Source organism: Canis aureus, chromosome 37, assembly GCF_053574225.1.
Source record: "Canis aureus isolate CA01 chromosome 37, VMU_Caureus_v.1.0, whole genome shotgun sequence".
NCBI classification, from domain to species: domain Eukaryota; kingdom Metazoa; phylum Chordata; class Mammalia; order Carnivora; family Canidae; genus Canis; species Canis aureus.
In genome coordinates this window covers 9,721,880-9,737,519 of record NC_135647.1, presented here as the reverse complement: position 1 = coordinate 9,737,519, position 15,640 = coordinate 9,721,880, and the positions used below count along the sequence as shown (strand labels likewise).

The 15,640-nt window shown below is 47.2% G+C and overlaps 2 protein-coding genes across 9 annotated transcripts in view; both read right to left on the bottom strand.

Annotated features, from left to right (window-relative positions):
* Positions 1-1,213: 1,213 nt before the first annotated feature.
* On the bottom strand, positions 1,214-2,590 carry NHLRC1 (NHL repeat containing E3 ubiquitin protein ligase 1). The gene has a single exon (XM_077885848.1). It carries the CDS (start codon positions 2,552-2,554, stop codon positions 1,355-1,357), a length of 1,200 nt encoding a protein of 399 aa, XP_077741974.1. The 5' UTR covers positions 2,555-2,590; the 3' UTR covers positions 1,214-1,354.
* Positions 2,591-5,728: 3,138 nt separating this feature from the next.
* Positions 5,729-15,640, bottom strand: part of TPMT (thiopurine S-methyltransferase) — a 28,884-nt gene continuing 18,972 nt past the window's right edge. For 3 of the 8 annotated variants that reach the window (XM_077886408.1, XM_077886409.1, XM_077886407.1), the window contains 3 exons: positions 15,303-15,388; positions 11,673-11,717; positions 9,959-10,708 (listed from right to left, as the gene is read on the bottom strand). In XM_077886408.1, coding sequence (XP_077742534.1) covers positions 10,596-10,708; positions 11,673-11,717; positions 15,303-15,388 — 244 coding nt within the window. In that variant the 3' untranslated portion in view covers positions 9,959-10,595. Of the gene's footprint in view, positions 6,623-6,732; positions 9,402-9,958; positions 10,709-11,672; positions 11,718-15,302; positions 15,389-15,640 lie in introns of those variants that run through there. The other 5 variants (XR_013373904.1, XM_077886412.1, XM_077886413.1 and 2 more) reach the window with 5 other exon arrangements.

Below are 15,640 nucleotides of genomic sequence, written 5' to 3'. Positions count from 1 at the left end.
GTACTATTACAGCAGCCCTAAACTCTGAGATGTTGACACTAGCTACAAACACAACAGTTAATAAAGAACCGGCCACCTCACCTGAAATTTCCCCTTATTCGCTCAATCGACTGCAAGCATTAAAGCAGGCCTTATCTTGGTCAAAGCTTAACTTCAACTCAAGAAGTATACAGGGGTTTACCAGTGGCCTAAATGCTAGCTTAGCATCAAGGGAGCTGGTTAGTGAGAATACAGTGTGTGCAATGGGACAAATTTAAATGGCACAGAGAGGGATCCCTGGGTGGCGCAGCGGTTTAGCGCCTGCCTTTGGCCCGGGGCGCGATCCTGGAGACCCGGGATCGAATCCCACGTCAGGCTCCCGGTGCATGGAGCCTGCTTCTCCCTCTGCCTGTGTCTCTGCCTCTCTCCCTCTCTCACTGTGTGCCTATCATAAATAAATAAAAATTAAAAAAAAAAAAATAAATGGCACAGAGAAAAACTCTATCACAAAAGGGTTTCGGGTTGGCACAGATTATGAAGAGGCAGGCAAACTCATTCTGCCGTGAACCAACGGTGGCGGCCTCTTGTTCTATGAATGCAGACCTGTCACAGGACTGTCTTCCAGCCATCTCCCACTGGAGGTGTGTGAATGTACGGTGGTCGGCAGTAGTTTTGAACTTATGTCCACACAAGCCTTTCTGCAGCAACCAACTAGTATTTCCTGGGTTCCTATGATGGAGGACATCCAGGTCCCAACAGACATGTTTACCTTTCCCAAGGGCAGTTCAAGGATCCACAGTCATTCTACCTACTGTGACATCAAAGAACCAGCAAGTTCAATGACACTCACGTCCATGCTCATCACACTACCCTTTTTCCTCTTGAACTCTCTAGAAAGTCTCCTTTCTCTGCACGTCCAACCAAGAGAAATAGCTACCTGTAAAGAGAGTACACACAGTAACAACATATAGTCACATGCTGTCGTTTTTTCACATCTGTTATCCTACTTAGGAGCAAGGGGTTGGGGAGTCAGAATTGAGTTCCCATTGTGACTGTCACAGTAAGTAAACATGACCTTCAGAGAATCACTTAAACCCTCGGGTCTCAGTTTTCTCATCTCTAAAATGGGATTAATGATGGGCATTACCTCCCTGGGTACCACTGTAAGGACACGCTGAGCTAATATTTGCAAGTTTCCTAGCACAGGGAGCACATAACTCAATAAACGGTAGACTTCATTATTATTCTTTAATAATTACCTTCAACCTTTATAAGTCTGTCAGGCAGTTATAATGATCCCCGTTCGAGAGATGGGATTAATTCATCCAGGGTTAAACTGGATTAGTGGCAGTTCCAGGACCCCCACCACACCCCATTACCCCCAGTCAGCCTTGTAGACTTTTACGGAATGGGCTGCACTGTCCAGCACAAGAAGAGAATTCTCCTTGGTGAAGGTCAGTGCCACAGGATGGGAAAGACCATGGGTGATGATGGGCTTCAGGACTGGAAATTCCTCAGGCTGTCCCAAGCATAGGACGGCCTGACTAGAAGTATCTGCAACAATCACATTCCCCTGGTGATCAAAGGTCACGGCGGAGGCAGTTATTCTGGAGGGGAAAAAGAGGCTGAGCCCAAAGGTATCCACCTGGCCGATCAGCTGCATAGTTGGGCTGAACACCTTCACGGCGGTGCTGCCCGCCCCAGCCCCCAGCCCCGGAGGGTGCTCCAGGACCGCAATGGCCCCAGTGAGCCAGGACACGGCCACCCCTCGCGGGCTGCACAGATGACCTTGCAGCTTTTCAGTCCTCTGGAGGGCTCCTTCTGCAAAGTCGACTTCCAGCAGGTGCAGCGACCCTGCCTCGGCGTCAGTTACCACGACCCCATTCTGAGGGGTGGTCTCCACGCCCCAAGGTAAGGAAAACTGGTCTCCAATGACGAGCTTGATCTGGCCAAAGAAATCAAACACTTTGATGGAGCGGTCGCCGGCGTCGGTGACAACCACGTGGCAGTCGTTGGTGACGGCGACGTCCAGGGGGTACCTAATGTCCTGGGCAGCCTCCCCCTTCTCTCCAAACTGATGGGCGCATCCTCCCCCGGAGTCAAAGATCTTGACCCGCCTCCTGCCGTCGTGCACCACCACGACCCGCCCGGTCTTGGGGCACAGCGCCAGCCCCGTGGGGTTGACCAGGGTCCCCCAGCCTCCGAACGCGTGGTGGCAGGCGAGGGCGCCCGGGGCGCAGGGGGCGGCGCGGGGGGCGGCGCGGGGGGCGGCGGGGGCTGGGCGCAGCGCCGAGCCCAGGAGCTCCAGGAGGTGAAGCACCGGCAGGCAGTCGCTGGTGTCGCAGCCGCGGCAGGCCCGGCGGCAGAAGGGGCACTCCAGGGCCAGCGTCCGCGGGTGCGCCAGGGCCGCCACGCAGGCCAGGCACACCACGTGGCCGCAGGGCAGGTTGCGCGGGCGCCGCTGCTGGCGGTGGCCGAACCTCTCGAAGCACACCTTGCACTCGAGCAGGCTGACCTCGGCCTCGCGCACCAGCTCCCGCAGCGCCCGCCCGCTCCCCGCCGCCTCGGCCCCCATCGCGCGGCCGCCACCGCTCCCGCGGGCGCCGCTCGGTCCGGGGCCGGGGCCGGGGCCGGGGCCGGGGCCGGGGCCGGGGCCGGTCACGGGGCGGGGCGGGGCGGGGCGGGGCCTGACGTCGCGGGCGCAGCGCGCAGCCTCTCGGCCGCGGCCTGCGGTCCCCCGGCGGGCGGGCGGGCGCTGACTGCGGAGGGCGCCGGAGCGGACGCTCGCGGGCCGCACCGCGCGCCGCAGGCCCGGGCCCGTGACCTTCAGGCAGGCGGGGAGGCTCCGCTTTCCGCGACGGGAAACAGGCTCGAGCGGTGGCCCCCGATCGCCCAGGCTGCAAACGGCAAAGCAAAACTAGAACGCGGTGTTCCACCTGGGGTAGCCTACGCTTTGCAGTCCCCTGCTGCGTGCTGCTGCTGGAGCTGGGGCTGGGTGCTGGGGGGGGGGGACGGGGGCTGGGGCTGGGGCGGGGGCTGGGTGCTGGGGCGGGGGCTGGTGCTGGGGCTGGGTGCTGGGGCGGGGGCTGGGTGCTGGGGCGGGGGCTGGGTGCTGGGGCGGGGGCTGGTGCTGGGGCGGGGGCTGGGTGCTGGGGCTGGGTGCTGGGGCGGGGGCTGGGTGCTGGGGCGGGGGCGGGGGCTGGTGCTGGGGCGGGGGCTGGGGCGGGGGCTGGGTGCTGGGGCTGGGTGCTGGGGCGGGGGCTGGGGGCTGAGGCGGGGGCTGGGGCTGGGGGCTGGGGCGGGGGCTGGGGCGGGGCCTGGGGGCTGGGGCGGGGGCTGGGTGCTGGGGCTGCGTGCTGGGGCTGGGGCGGGGGCTGGGGGCTGGGGCGGGGGCTGGGGGCTGAGGGCTGGGGCGGGGGCTGGGGGCTGGGGCGGGGGCTGGGGGCTGGGGCTGCGTGCTGGGGCTGGGGCGGGGGCTGGGGGCTGGGGCGGGGTGCTGGGGCTGCGTGCTGGGGCGGGGGCTGGGTGCTGGGGCGGGTGCTGAGGGCTGGGACTGGGGCTGGGGGCTCGGGGGCTGGGGCGGTGCTGGGGGCTGGGGCGATGCTGGGGGTTGGGACTCGGGCTGGAGGCTGGGGCTGGAGGCTGGGGCTGGGGGCTGGGGGCTAGGGCGGGGGCTGGGGCTGGCCAGGCATGTGCGCGGTCTCCCAGCCCAGGACGCTTTGATCTCACTGGGAAACGCAGACCCAGGAGAAGTTCAACATCCAGGGGATGAGGCAGGTGTCCCTAATTGTTTTGCGTCTTCCATCACCCCTGTAGTAAAGCAGCTGTTGAGTGAATGCTTGTAGAAATGAAGTCGCCTGGGGCACCCGGGTGGCTCAGTGGTCGAGTGTCTGCCCTCCACTCAGGGCGTGATCCTGGGGTCCTGAGATCGAGGCCTGCATCAGGTTCCCTGCGGGCAGCCTGCTTCTCCCTCTGCCTGTGTCTCTGCCTCTCTCTGTGTGTCTCTCATGAATAAATAAATAAAATCTTAAAAAGAAAAAAAAAAAAGAATGATAGGGGACCATACAAGAAACCCACTAGGTGAATGAGTGTCAGATGGGGGAGCAGTGCCTGGGAATGTCTTCCAGAGGAGTATGGAATAAGAAAGCTGTTAATCATAATTGCTACAGACTTAATCTGTGCCTGCCTTCTTTTAAGTGGTTTACGTAAATTAGCTTATTTAAACCTCATGACAATCCTATAGAGGCTTATTCTTATCCTCATCCCTTTTCTGCAATGGAGTTCACAGAGGCTAAGTATTTTGCGGAGGGTCACCTGGCTCAGAAGTGACTGGTCTGGGATTTGAAGCCAGGCAGTTGGACTGCAGAGCCCACCCTCCTTACTATCCCAGAGGTTCTCAAACTTGGTAAGCTTCGCACATGGTAGATACCTGGGTCTCATCTGGAGATTTAATTGGTTCAGAGTGTGGTCTGGGGAGCTGGAATTTTTTACTTTAATTTTATTTTTATTTTTTGAAATATTTTATGTATTTATTCATGAGAAACACAGAGAGAGAGGGGGGCAGAGACACAGGCAGAGGGAGAAGCAGGCTCCATCAGGGAACCCCACGTGGGACTCAATCCCGAGTCCCCAGGATCACACCCTGGGCTGGAGGCAGCGCTAAACCGCTGAGGCACCCGTGCTTACCTTAATTTTATTTTTTTAAAGAGGTTTTATTTATTTATTCATGAGAGATACAGAGAGAGGCAGAGATATAGGCAGAGGGAGGGAGAAGCAGGCTCCCTGTGGGGAGCCTGATGTGGGACCCCATCCCAAAACCCTGGGATCACAACCTGAGTGGAAGGCAGATGCTCAACCACTGAGCCACCCAGATGCCTCTAAGCATCTGATTCTTGATCTCAGCTCAGGTCTTGAGCTCAGGGTCATGAGTTGAAGCCCCAAGTTGGGCTTCATGCTGGGAGTGGAACCTACTTAAAAAAAAAAAATCCGAGGAAGCCTGGCTGGCTCACTCTGTAGAGCATGTAACTGTTGATCTCAGAGTCCCATGTTGAGGGGGGAGTGTACTAAAAAAAAAAAAAAAAAAAAGCAAAAACAAAAAAACAAACAAAAAAAAAAAAGGGAAAAATTCATTCAGGACACCAAAAAGAGTATTTTTAGAACTGGTGTTGTCTAATAGAAACATGAGAGGAGCATCGGGTGGCTCAGTCGGTTGTATCCCACTCTTGATTTTGGTTTAGGTCATGATCCCAGGGTCATGAAATCATGAAATTGAGTCACCAGTCGGGCTCCCTGCTAGGCATGCAGCCACCTAAAGATTCTCCCCCTCTGCTCATTCCCATTTGTGCTCGCTCTCTCTCACAAAAAAAAAAAAAAAAAAAAAAAAAGAAATATGAAAGCCATATATGTAATAAAAAAATTTCTAGGAACCACATTTTAAAAAGTAAAAAGAAACTAGTGAAATTAATTTAATGCATGTTTTATTTAACCTCCAAATGCAATCACTATAAAAATTACAGTGAAATTATAATGAAATTTTACAGCCATTTTTTCGTACCAAGTAAAATCCAGTGTGTATTTTACACTCAATAGCACATCCTAATTCAGACTAACCCCATGTCAAGTGCTCAGTTTCCACATGTGGCTGGTGGCTTCTGTATGAACAGTACAGATAGAGACAAAGTCTGGGCTATGATATATTTCCTTCCTGAGATGCTTTCCAGATCTGGAACTTTCTTCTAATTTGTCTCTCTTTTTTTTTTTTTAAGGTGTTATGTATTTATTCATGAGAGATAGAGAGAGAGAGAGGCAGAGACATAGGCAGAGGGAGAAGCAGGGTTCCTGTGGAGTGCCTGTAGGATGCAGGACTCGATCCCAAGATCCCAGGATCATGACCTGAGCCAAAGGCAGACGCTCAATCACTGAGCCACCCAGGCATCCCCTGTTCTAACATCATTTTGAGATGGACCCAAAGACCCCAGCTCATTGTTGACTATGGCAAAGCTTCATGTGACCTTTCCATGACATTTGGCCAGCCTGTGTGGGACTCTCCGGATGCCTGATAATCCTACCTGCTTCTTCTTATCCTCTGCTGCCCCTGCGGGGTAACGGGCAGTACTACACAGAGGCAGAGGTGTTCAGTGAGGTCAACCAGAAAAAGCTTCAATGAATCTGACATATTTAAGAATGTTGACAGCAATTGCTCTACCACTTGGTGCTTAGACAGCACAGTGGTTCTGGAAAACATCGTTAGCACACATGCAAACCATCCATCCCAATGACTTACTATCAAGGTTCTAATGCTAAATTTAAAGTATGGAAATCTAAGTTTGTGGCATTTGATGGGAAGTTAAGGTTTTCTCAATTACAGAAGGCTTCTGGGTTAAAAATGTGTGTGTTTGAATCTCCCAGTTGAGGATCTCCATATTCTGGCTGGGCGTCCTTCGACGTAACTTTCTTCATTGTTTGCTGCCTCTCCATGGAAAGGAATACAAACTGTTCCATCATTCCGATTGATCTAACCCAACCGCTTCCTCTGTCCCGGGTCCTTTTCCTGCTTTACCAAATAAATAGAGTCCAATTTCCCTTTTTGTACAATCTCAAAATTACTCTTTATCTTCATCTCCTCTTTCTTTTGTTCTTATCTCTGGAAAAGATAAACTAAGTTCCAGGAGAGCAGCAACCATATGTTTTTGCTAAACACCACATTCCCAGCACCTAGCACAGGCCTGATACACAGAAGGAGCCCAACAAAGGTTTTGTTTTTATTTTTATTTTTTAAAGATTTTATTCATTTATTCATGAGAGACAGAGAGAGAGAGAGAGAGGCAGAGACACGGGCAGAGGGAGAAGCAGGCTTCATGCAGGGAGCCCGACATGGGACTCAATCCCAGGTCCCCAGGATCACGCCCTGGGCTGAAGGTGGCGCTAAACTGCTGAGCCACCCGGGCTGCCCAGGTTTTGTTTTTAGTTGGATGAATCCTCAAAAGGATGCAACTTATAGGTAGGCATTCAAACCAGATGCTAGACCTTCTCGTTCATGATTCTCTAGTATTTTAGGAAGCATTGTTTAAAAACTAGCATTTATCTGGGAACCATGCTAAGCATTGTGCTTATCTCTAGAGTCAGTGCTGATAGGTTTCTCAAAAACTTTATCGAGTCTCATCCTCACACACACACACACACACACACACACACACACACGATGATTAATAAAAGGAGTGCTCTGAGTCTGGCTCAGACATCTTGTGCTTCCTATGATGAATCTTTCCTCCCTTTCGGCTGAGTCTGCATGCATTTCCTCTGTGCTTCTCTGCAACACTCCCCCCTTAAAGGGTGCTGGAACAGCGTGCCTGTGCCTTCCTGCTTCCACCTAGAACAAGCCCTGAGGGTTGTGGAGGCTAAAGATCTGGACAGAACAGGTCAGTGGCTGACCTTCGTGCAAAGTACCACATAGCAGAGGAGAGGAAGCAAAACCCAACTCAGGGTGGCTACCGCAGAGGTGAGGCTGAGGAATCTGAACAGGGCATTAGTGCAGGCACAGAGACTCCTGGTTTTGCAAGTGTGGCAAGACAGGCCACTTATGTGCAATTTCAAAGGAATCCCAGAATGATTCCAATGATGCTGTTACATCCCAGACTGTACCTGACACTGACTTGAAAGAAAAGAGGAGAAAGCCTGTAGAAAAGAAGAATCTTGGGCACCTGCGTGGCTCAGTTGGTTAAACATCTGCCTTCGGCTCAGGTCATGATCTTGGGGTCCTGGGATCAAATTCTGCATTGGGCTCCCTGCTCCCTGGGGAGCCTGCTTCTCCCTCTCCTGCTCCTCCTGCTTGTACTTTCTCTGTCAAATAAACATATAAAATCAAAAAAACAAAAAAACAAAACAAAACAAAAAACCCACCAAAAAAAAAAGCATCGCAATCAGGGAGGAGATACACAACCTTTTAAAAGAGGAACAAAGGGATCCCTGGGTGGCGCAGCGGTTTGGCGCCTGCCTTTGGCCCAGGGCGCGATCCTGGAGACCCGGGATCGAATCCCACGTTGGGCTCCCAGTGCGTGGAGCCTGCTTCTCCCTCTGCCTGTGTCTCTGTCTCTCTCCCTCTCTCTCTGTGTGTGTGTGACTATCATAAATAAATTTTAAAAAAAATTTTAAAAATAAAAAAAAATAAAAGAGGAGCAAAGCTGCAGGAGCTTTAGCATGGGCCTGTGAGCCCACAAAGAACGAGACCGCGCTCCCTTTGCCAACCCACATCTCTCCAGAGCCGGTCAGGCTTGAGTGTCAGGCCAGCCTGCCATTCCTTGGTCCCTGCCTTGGGCTGCTGGTGAGGTCTCTGGCTTTGCTCTACCCTAGGACATCTTGTCTTCCAGCACCGGCCCTGACCACCTATCTCATCTTGAAACTCCTGCTTCATGTGTGTGGCTTCTCGGGGGTGAGGCTCTGGCGGAGAGGGGAAGGCTGATTCAGGCTCAGAGGTCTGGAGCGCCGACAGAAAAATGAGCCGGGGACGTATGGTTGGAAACAAGAATCTGCAGACTGGAATGCTTCTCAATTAGAAAAATCTTTTTGTCTTCTCTTCCCACCTGCTCTCCTGAGCAATGTCATCTTCACTTGTGTTGGGAGGGGCCACTCACAGATGACCCCCCCGCATGTGCCCCTGATGCAGCCTGACGCTGTACAGTAACAGCAGGTGTGCAGTCCCTGCCGCTAGAGGCTGTGCATCCTTGGAACAGGACTGCCTTCAACCAGGGCGAGCCCCATGTCTCCCTGCATGGTGAGGAGTCTGCTTCTCTCTCTGTCCCTCCCCCCTGCTCGTGTACTCTCTCACTCTCAAATAAGTAAAATATATATGCATTTTTTATCTTTAGATTTTATTTATTCATGAGAGACACAAAGAGAGGCAGAGACACAGGCAGAGGGAGAAGCAGGCTCCATGCAGGGAGCCGGATGTGGGACTGGATCCTGGGTCTCCAGGATCACGCTCTGACCCAAAGGCAGATGCTCAACCGCTGAGCCACTCGGGAGTCCATATATATATATATTTAAGCTGCCTTCACCTGTGGATCTTCACTCCTAGCACTTTCAAGAGAGCTTAACATTTGCTGAATCAATCTAACAACAGGGGAAAGATGACATAATCCTGGTACTGCCATATGGTAGACATTACGCAGCTATTAGAAAATCTTATTTTTAAAGAGTATTTAGTGACATGAAGAAGGGCTGATGAAACACCAGAGAAGAAAGTTAGAAAAGATACAATACAATACCGTCTCCTCATTGGTCTCAACTTTGCAGAAACATACATGCGTAGGAAATACACCTGGGCAGGAGCAGACAAACAAGAAAACCAGTAATCCTCTCCAGTGATGGGAATTGGCCGCTTTTTTCTTATTTAGACTTTTCTGTGCTTCCCAAGTTTGTCTGCACTGAGAAAGTATTATATTCTTTCATTATGTTGATATCTTATGGTCTCTTTTATTGCTAAAAGTTCCTTTGATTATCTTCCTTCTATCTCCTAGAGTTAACACCAATATTGAAACAAATTTCTGTTAATACCCAGTGGTTAGGGATCACAGGTTTTCAGACATATATTTTCACTTCATGCATTGTGGCATGAAGTGGCACACAATACACAAACCTGGGATGTGATTTTCTGCTGCAAACCAGCAGAGTGACTTTTTTTTTTTAAGATTATTAATTATTCATGAGAGACACAGAGGCAGAGACATAGGCAGAGGGAGAAGCAGGCTCCCCATAGGGAGCCTGATGCTGGACTCGATCCCAGGACCCTGGGATCATGCCCTGAGCTGAAGGCAGATACTCAACCGCTGAGCCAGCCAGGTGCCCCCAGAATGACTGCTTTGAGGTACATATGTGGAATTCTATCCTGTTCCCAACAAGTTAGCCACTCTGGTGAATTTGTAACGTTAACGTTTGATAAGAAAGAAAGCATATCAGATAAGAAATGAGGGAGAGTCTGGGCTGTAAGGATGAAAGATCATTTTTATTTTTTAAAGAGGTCAGAAGTCTTTTTAAAAAAATGTCATACAATTTCTTGGACCACTGTCTTTTACCTTGAACCCTAGTAAAGTGTTACATGGCCTCGGTGGTTCTGCCTATTCTATTTCCTTAAGTTTATATGTGTTACATTTCTTTTACTTTTTAAAAAAATTACATATTTTTAATTTTAGTTTTAAAAAGGATTTTAAAATTTTAATTAATTTTTAAAAATGTTTTATTTCTACGTAATCTCCATACCCAAAGTGGGGCTCAAACTCATGACGCCAAGATCACAAGTTGTATCCTCCACCGACTGAGCCAGCCAGGTGCCCCCTTAATTTTTAATTTTTAAAATTATACAACACAGGCTGATTATAAAAAATTCTTGCAATCTGTAAGTAAGATTCTTTCACCCTCCCAGTCACACTCTTTCTAAAGGTAGCTACTTCACTGATTTAGTTATATGTTCTTTTCTATAAAGTTATGTGTATTTGTGAGCAAAGATTTGTAATGTGATCCGTGAATAATTTTCCAAGAGTCATCCACTATATTTTCATGCCTTGGCATAACTGTTCATTGCCCAAAACCATGTTGCTATTACTTGTTTTTACTTGTCTCATTCACTTTTCTGTAAACAGATATAACTTTTCAATAATGTAGTCAATTCCCCAACTTTTATGTTGCTCTTCAAAAACATCAACTTTCTCAAGGCAATGAATGTTACATATTGAACCTGAAAAGAAAAAAAGAAAGAGGAACAAGTAAAAATGTTAAACGAAGAATGCAATTGAGGGGCACCTGGGTGGCTCAGTCAGCTGTGTCCAACTTTTGGTTTTGGCTCAAGCCCTGATCTCAGGGTCATGGGATTGAGCCCCACATCAGGCTCCATGCTCAGCATGGAGTCTGCTTATCGCTTTATCTCTGCTCCTCCTCCTGGCAGCTCTCATTGCTTACACTTGCTCTTTCTCTCTCTCAAATAAATAAATAAAATCTTAAAAAAAAATAGAATGCAACTGAGATTTCTAAAATGATTTTATTTTTTTTATTTTTTTTAAGATTTTATTTATTTGTTCATGACAGACACACAGAGACAGAGAGAGGCAGAGACACAGGCAGCGGGAGAAGCAGGCTCCATGCAGGGAGCCTGATGTGGGACTTGATCCCAGGACTCCAGGATCACGCCCTGGGCCGAAGGCAGCCGCTAAACCGCTGAGCCACCTAGGGATCCCATCATCAAATGATTTTAAAGGCAGTGTGTACTGAAGATTTTTCTTTTTGTTTTTTAAAAAGTTTTATTTATTTAAATAATCTCTATACCCAACATGGGGCTCCTGACCCCATGATCAAGACTCAGATGCTCTTCTGACTGAGCCAGCCAGATGCCCCTCTTTTCTTTTTTTTTTAATGAAAAAGGGGAGATGCTAAGGGCAAGCTATCTGAACTGTGAATTGCTATTACCACTTACCACTCCTAAGACTTAAACATATCATCTCTCTAGAAGAATTCATATGCCTCTAACACACGTACACCACTTAGCTAAAAAGACGTATGACAGAGATAAGTCCCTTTTCTATGATAAAATAGTCTTCAATAAAATGGTTTATAACTTTTAGATCTTATAGACTTCTAGACACTAATAGTTGACAACAACTCAAAACAGTTAATGGTTGACTTTATTTAAAATATAAATAACCTACCGAATAATTTTTTAATTTCCGCCTCTGGAACATAAAATGGTGGGCCTAGGTAAAAGAGAAACATGGTGAAAAATACTGTCTATAGATCTAATTCTTTTTTTTTTTTCTTCCTAAAGAGAAATTCTCAGGGCCCACTTCTCAGCTGATTTCCAGTGACTCAGGTATAGTTATTCCTTACACAACATAATTATCAAATTGGTGAGGATGTGACAGGTTCCTTTGCGTCTTCTTTTGCGCATGTCATAGCAAAGAAGTAGGCTGGCTTACCAAGGGGATGCCCATGGTGGGTGCCCATCTCTAGCTTAGGTGAGACAGCTGGGCCAGCCATGGGACTTGTTAACTTTTATTTTTTTTCTTTTTCAAGTTTTTATTTAAATTCTAGTTAGTTAACATATGGTGTAATATTAGTTTTAGGTGTAGAATTGAGTGATTCATCACTTACATACAACACCCAGTGCTCATCCTAACAAACGTCCTCCCTAATCTCCAACACCCATTTAACCCATTCCCCCCATCCACCTCCCCTCCAGTAACCCTCATTTTTTTCCCTGTAGCTAAGAGATAGTTTTCTGGTTTGCCTCTTTTTTTTTGCCCCCTATATTCATCTGTTTTGTTTCTTAAATTATACATATGAGTGAAATCATAAGGTATTTGTCTTTCTCTGATGGACTCATTTCATTTGGCTTAATATTCTCTAGCTCCATCCACGTCATTGCAAATGGCAAGATTTCACTTTTTTATGGCTGAATAATATTCCTGTGTGTGTGTGTGCGTGTATCTCACATCTTATCCATTTATCAGTCAATGGACATTGAGTTCTTTCCATAATTTGGCTACTGTAAATAATGCTGCAATAAACATTGGGGATGCATGTGCCCTTCAAATCAGCATTTTTGTATACTTTGGGCAAATACCTAGTAGTACAATTGGTGGAGCGTAGTATAGCTATATTTTTAACTCTTTGAGGAACCTCCACGCTGTTTTCAGAGTGGCTGGACCAGTTTGCGTTCCTACCGACAGTGCATGAGGATCCCTTCTTCTGCACGTCCTCCTCACCCAACACCTGCTGTTTCCTGTGTTGTTCATTTTAGCCATTCTGACAGGTGTGAGGTGATACCTCATCATGGTTTTATTTTTTTATTTTTATTTTTTTTTATTTATTTATGATAGTCACACAGAGAGAGAGAGAGAGAGAGAGACATAGGCAGAGGGAGAAGCAGGCTCCATGCACCGGGAGAGCCCTACGTGGGATTTGATCCCGGGTCTCCAGGATCACGCCCTGGGCCAAAGGCAGGCGCCAAACCGCTGCGCCACCCAGGGATCCCGTCATCATGGTTTTAATTTCTATTTCCCTGATGATGAGTAATGTTGAACATATTTTCATATGTCTGTTGGCCAACTGGATGTCTTTGGAAAAATGTCTGTGCATGTCTTCTGCCCATTTTTTAACTGGATTATTTTTGGGGGGTGTTAAGTTTGGTTAAGTTCTTTACATATTTTGGATACTAACTCTTTCTCAGATATGTCATTTGCAAATATATTCTCCCATTCCAAAGGCCACCTTTTAGTTTTGTTGATTGTTTCCTTTGCTGTGCAGAAGCATTTTATCTTGGGAAGCCTGGGTGTCTCAGCAGTTGAGCATCTGTTTTTGGCTCAGGGAATGATCCCGGGGTTCTGGGATAGAGTCTCGCATCAGGATCCCTGTGAGGAGCCTGATTCTCCCTCTGCCTATGTCTCTCATGAATAAGTAAATAAAATCTTAAAAAAAAAAAAAAAGAAGCATTTTATCTTAATGACGTCCCAACAGTTTATTTTTGCTTTTGTTTCCCCTGCCTTAGGAGACATATTTAGTAAGAAGTTGCTATGGTTGATGTCAGAGTTACTGCTTGTGTTCTTTTCTAGGACTTTTTTTTTTTTTTTTTGATTTTATTTATTCATGAGAGACACAGAGAGGGAGGGAGAGGCAGAGACACAGGCAGAGGGAGAAGCAGGCTCCATGCACCGGGAGCCCGATGTGGGATTCGATCCTGGATCTCCGGGATCACGCCCTGGGCCAAAGGCAGGCGCCAAACCACTGCGCCACCCAGGGATCCTTCTAGGACTTTTATTATGGTTTCAGGTCTCACATTTAGGTCTTTTATCCATTTTGAATTTTATTTTTGTGTATAGTGTAAGAAAGTGGTCCAGTTTCATTATTTGCATGTGGCTCTCCAGTTTTCGGGACTTGGGAATTTTATTTATTTATTTATTTATTTATTTATTTATTTATTTATTTATTTATTGGGGGGAATTTTAAAATCAGCATGAAATTCATTAACAAATTCCTTGGCATTTCCTTCATTTTTTGGAGTACTGATTTCCCATGACTCTTGCACTCGCTCACACTCTATATATCCCTCCCACTCTGCACAGGCCATTCACTTTAAAGGAAATTTAGCTTCTGCTCCTTTCAAGAGGTATTCTGAGTTCCAACCCCAGGCAGAGCCTGTTGTATTTTCTGCCTACAAGCCCTGCCTTAAGCTTCCTGTTCAGGAATGGAATTTATATCAGATTAGCAGAACTGAAGTCTGTCTCCATTAATTTCAATTTCCATCCAATTGCTCCAGACTTAATTATGGACACTAGGTCTCATCTTTTAATGAACTTTTAAGACCTGATTTACTCAAACAGAAAAGAATACTAGCACATGTAAATATTTATAAAACACCATATTTTTAAAAAATCTTTGTTAAAAATCAAAAAGGGGATTTCTACCATAAAAACCTCTATATTGGGATCCCTGGGTGGCGCAGCAGTTTGGTGCCTGCCTTTGGCCCAGGGCGCGATCCTGGAGACCCGGGATCGAATCCCACATCGGGCTCCCGGTGCATGGAGCCTGCTTCTCCCTCTGCCTGTGTCTCTGCGCCTCTCTCTCTCTCTCTGTGACTATCATAAATAAATAAAAATTAAAAAAACAAAAACAAAAACAAAAAACCTCTATATTTTGTTTTCACTCTTCCTGAAAATAAAAGCTCAGTTGTGGCAAAGATTAAGCTTGCAATGTTCAAGCACATCAAAAGGAGCCCAGAAGAAAACATCACTTTTATAAGTTCAAAACAAAGATCATTATTAAACGATGCAATAAATTGTAAAATTTCAGAAATTAAAAAACCATAATGGTTTAGAGATTTTTCTGCGTACCTCCAACTCCCCCCACCTCCCACATCCATGTCTCATCTATTGTCCTATGAGGGTGTGTCTGTGTATTTGTAGGTGTGTTCCTAACACATCCCCACCACCACGGATGGAGCACATATGCTATGTTCAAAACAGGGCAACTAGTCCCTCTTCCTCCTATTCCAGAGTTCATGAGATTTCTTTCTTATATGAGGGCCATCCATTTCTCCCTCTCTTCTATAGTCTGAGCTGTGAATGGTGAATGAGACGACATACAAGTAAAACGTGTATCCAGTGGGAAGAGGAATAAAGGTTTATAGTTTCCATTTACCCAAACCAGACTTTCCTTCCTATATAGAAAGCAGTATTCTTCCTATGATCTAAATTAGGAGCAAATACTGCTATCTGTGTCACAGAATTAAATCCCCGAAATGAGGCAACATCTTAGAAAAAGAAAAACAAAAGAAACTTTACCTGCATGTTTAGTGGGATCGTAACAAAGAACAGCCAAGAGGTAATGAAACCCTTTTCTTGTTAGGGACAGCATTATATCTGCATAGCTAAAAAGAACACAACATAGTAAAGTGTTACATTTCTCTACAAAGGCAAAGCCTGCAGGGGATGAGAACAAGGGAGGGAAACCAAGTTCACTCATCTCCATTACTGAGTTTAATTCTGAAGGACCAGCTGAAGTCGATTTGCATTCTAAATGCCAGAAACAGTCTGCAAATTATGTCATCTGGCAAACTGGGAAATATTAAGACAGGAATCAAAAGGGTGTGTGCTTCCAGAGCTCATCAGACCAGAAGATG

Bases quoted from the DNA above. Each gene is read 5' to 3' on its own strand.
- NHLRC1 (XM_077885848.1), bottom strand. From the start codon at position 2,554: ATGGGGGCCGAGGCGGCGGGGAGCGGGCGGGCGCTGCGGGAGCTGGTG.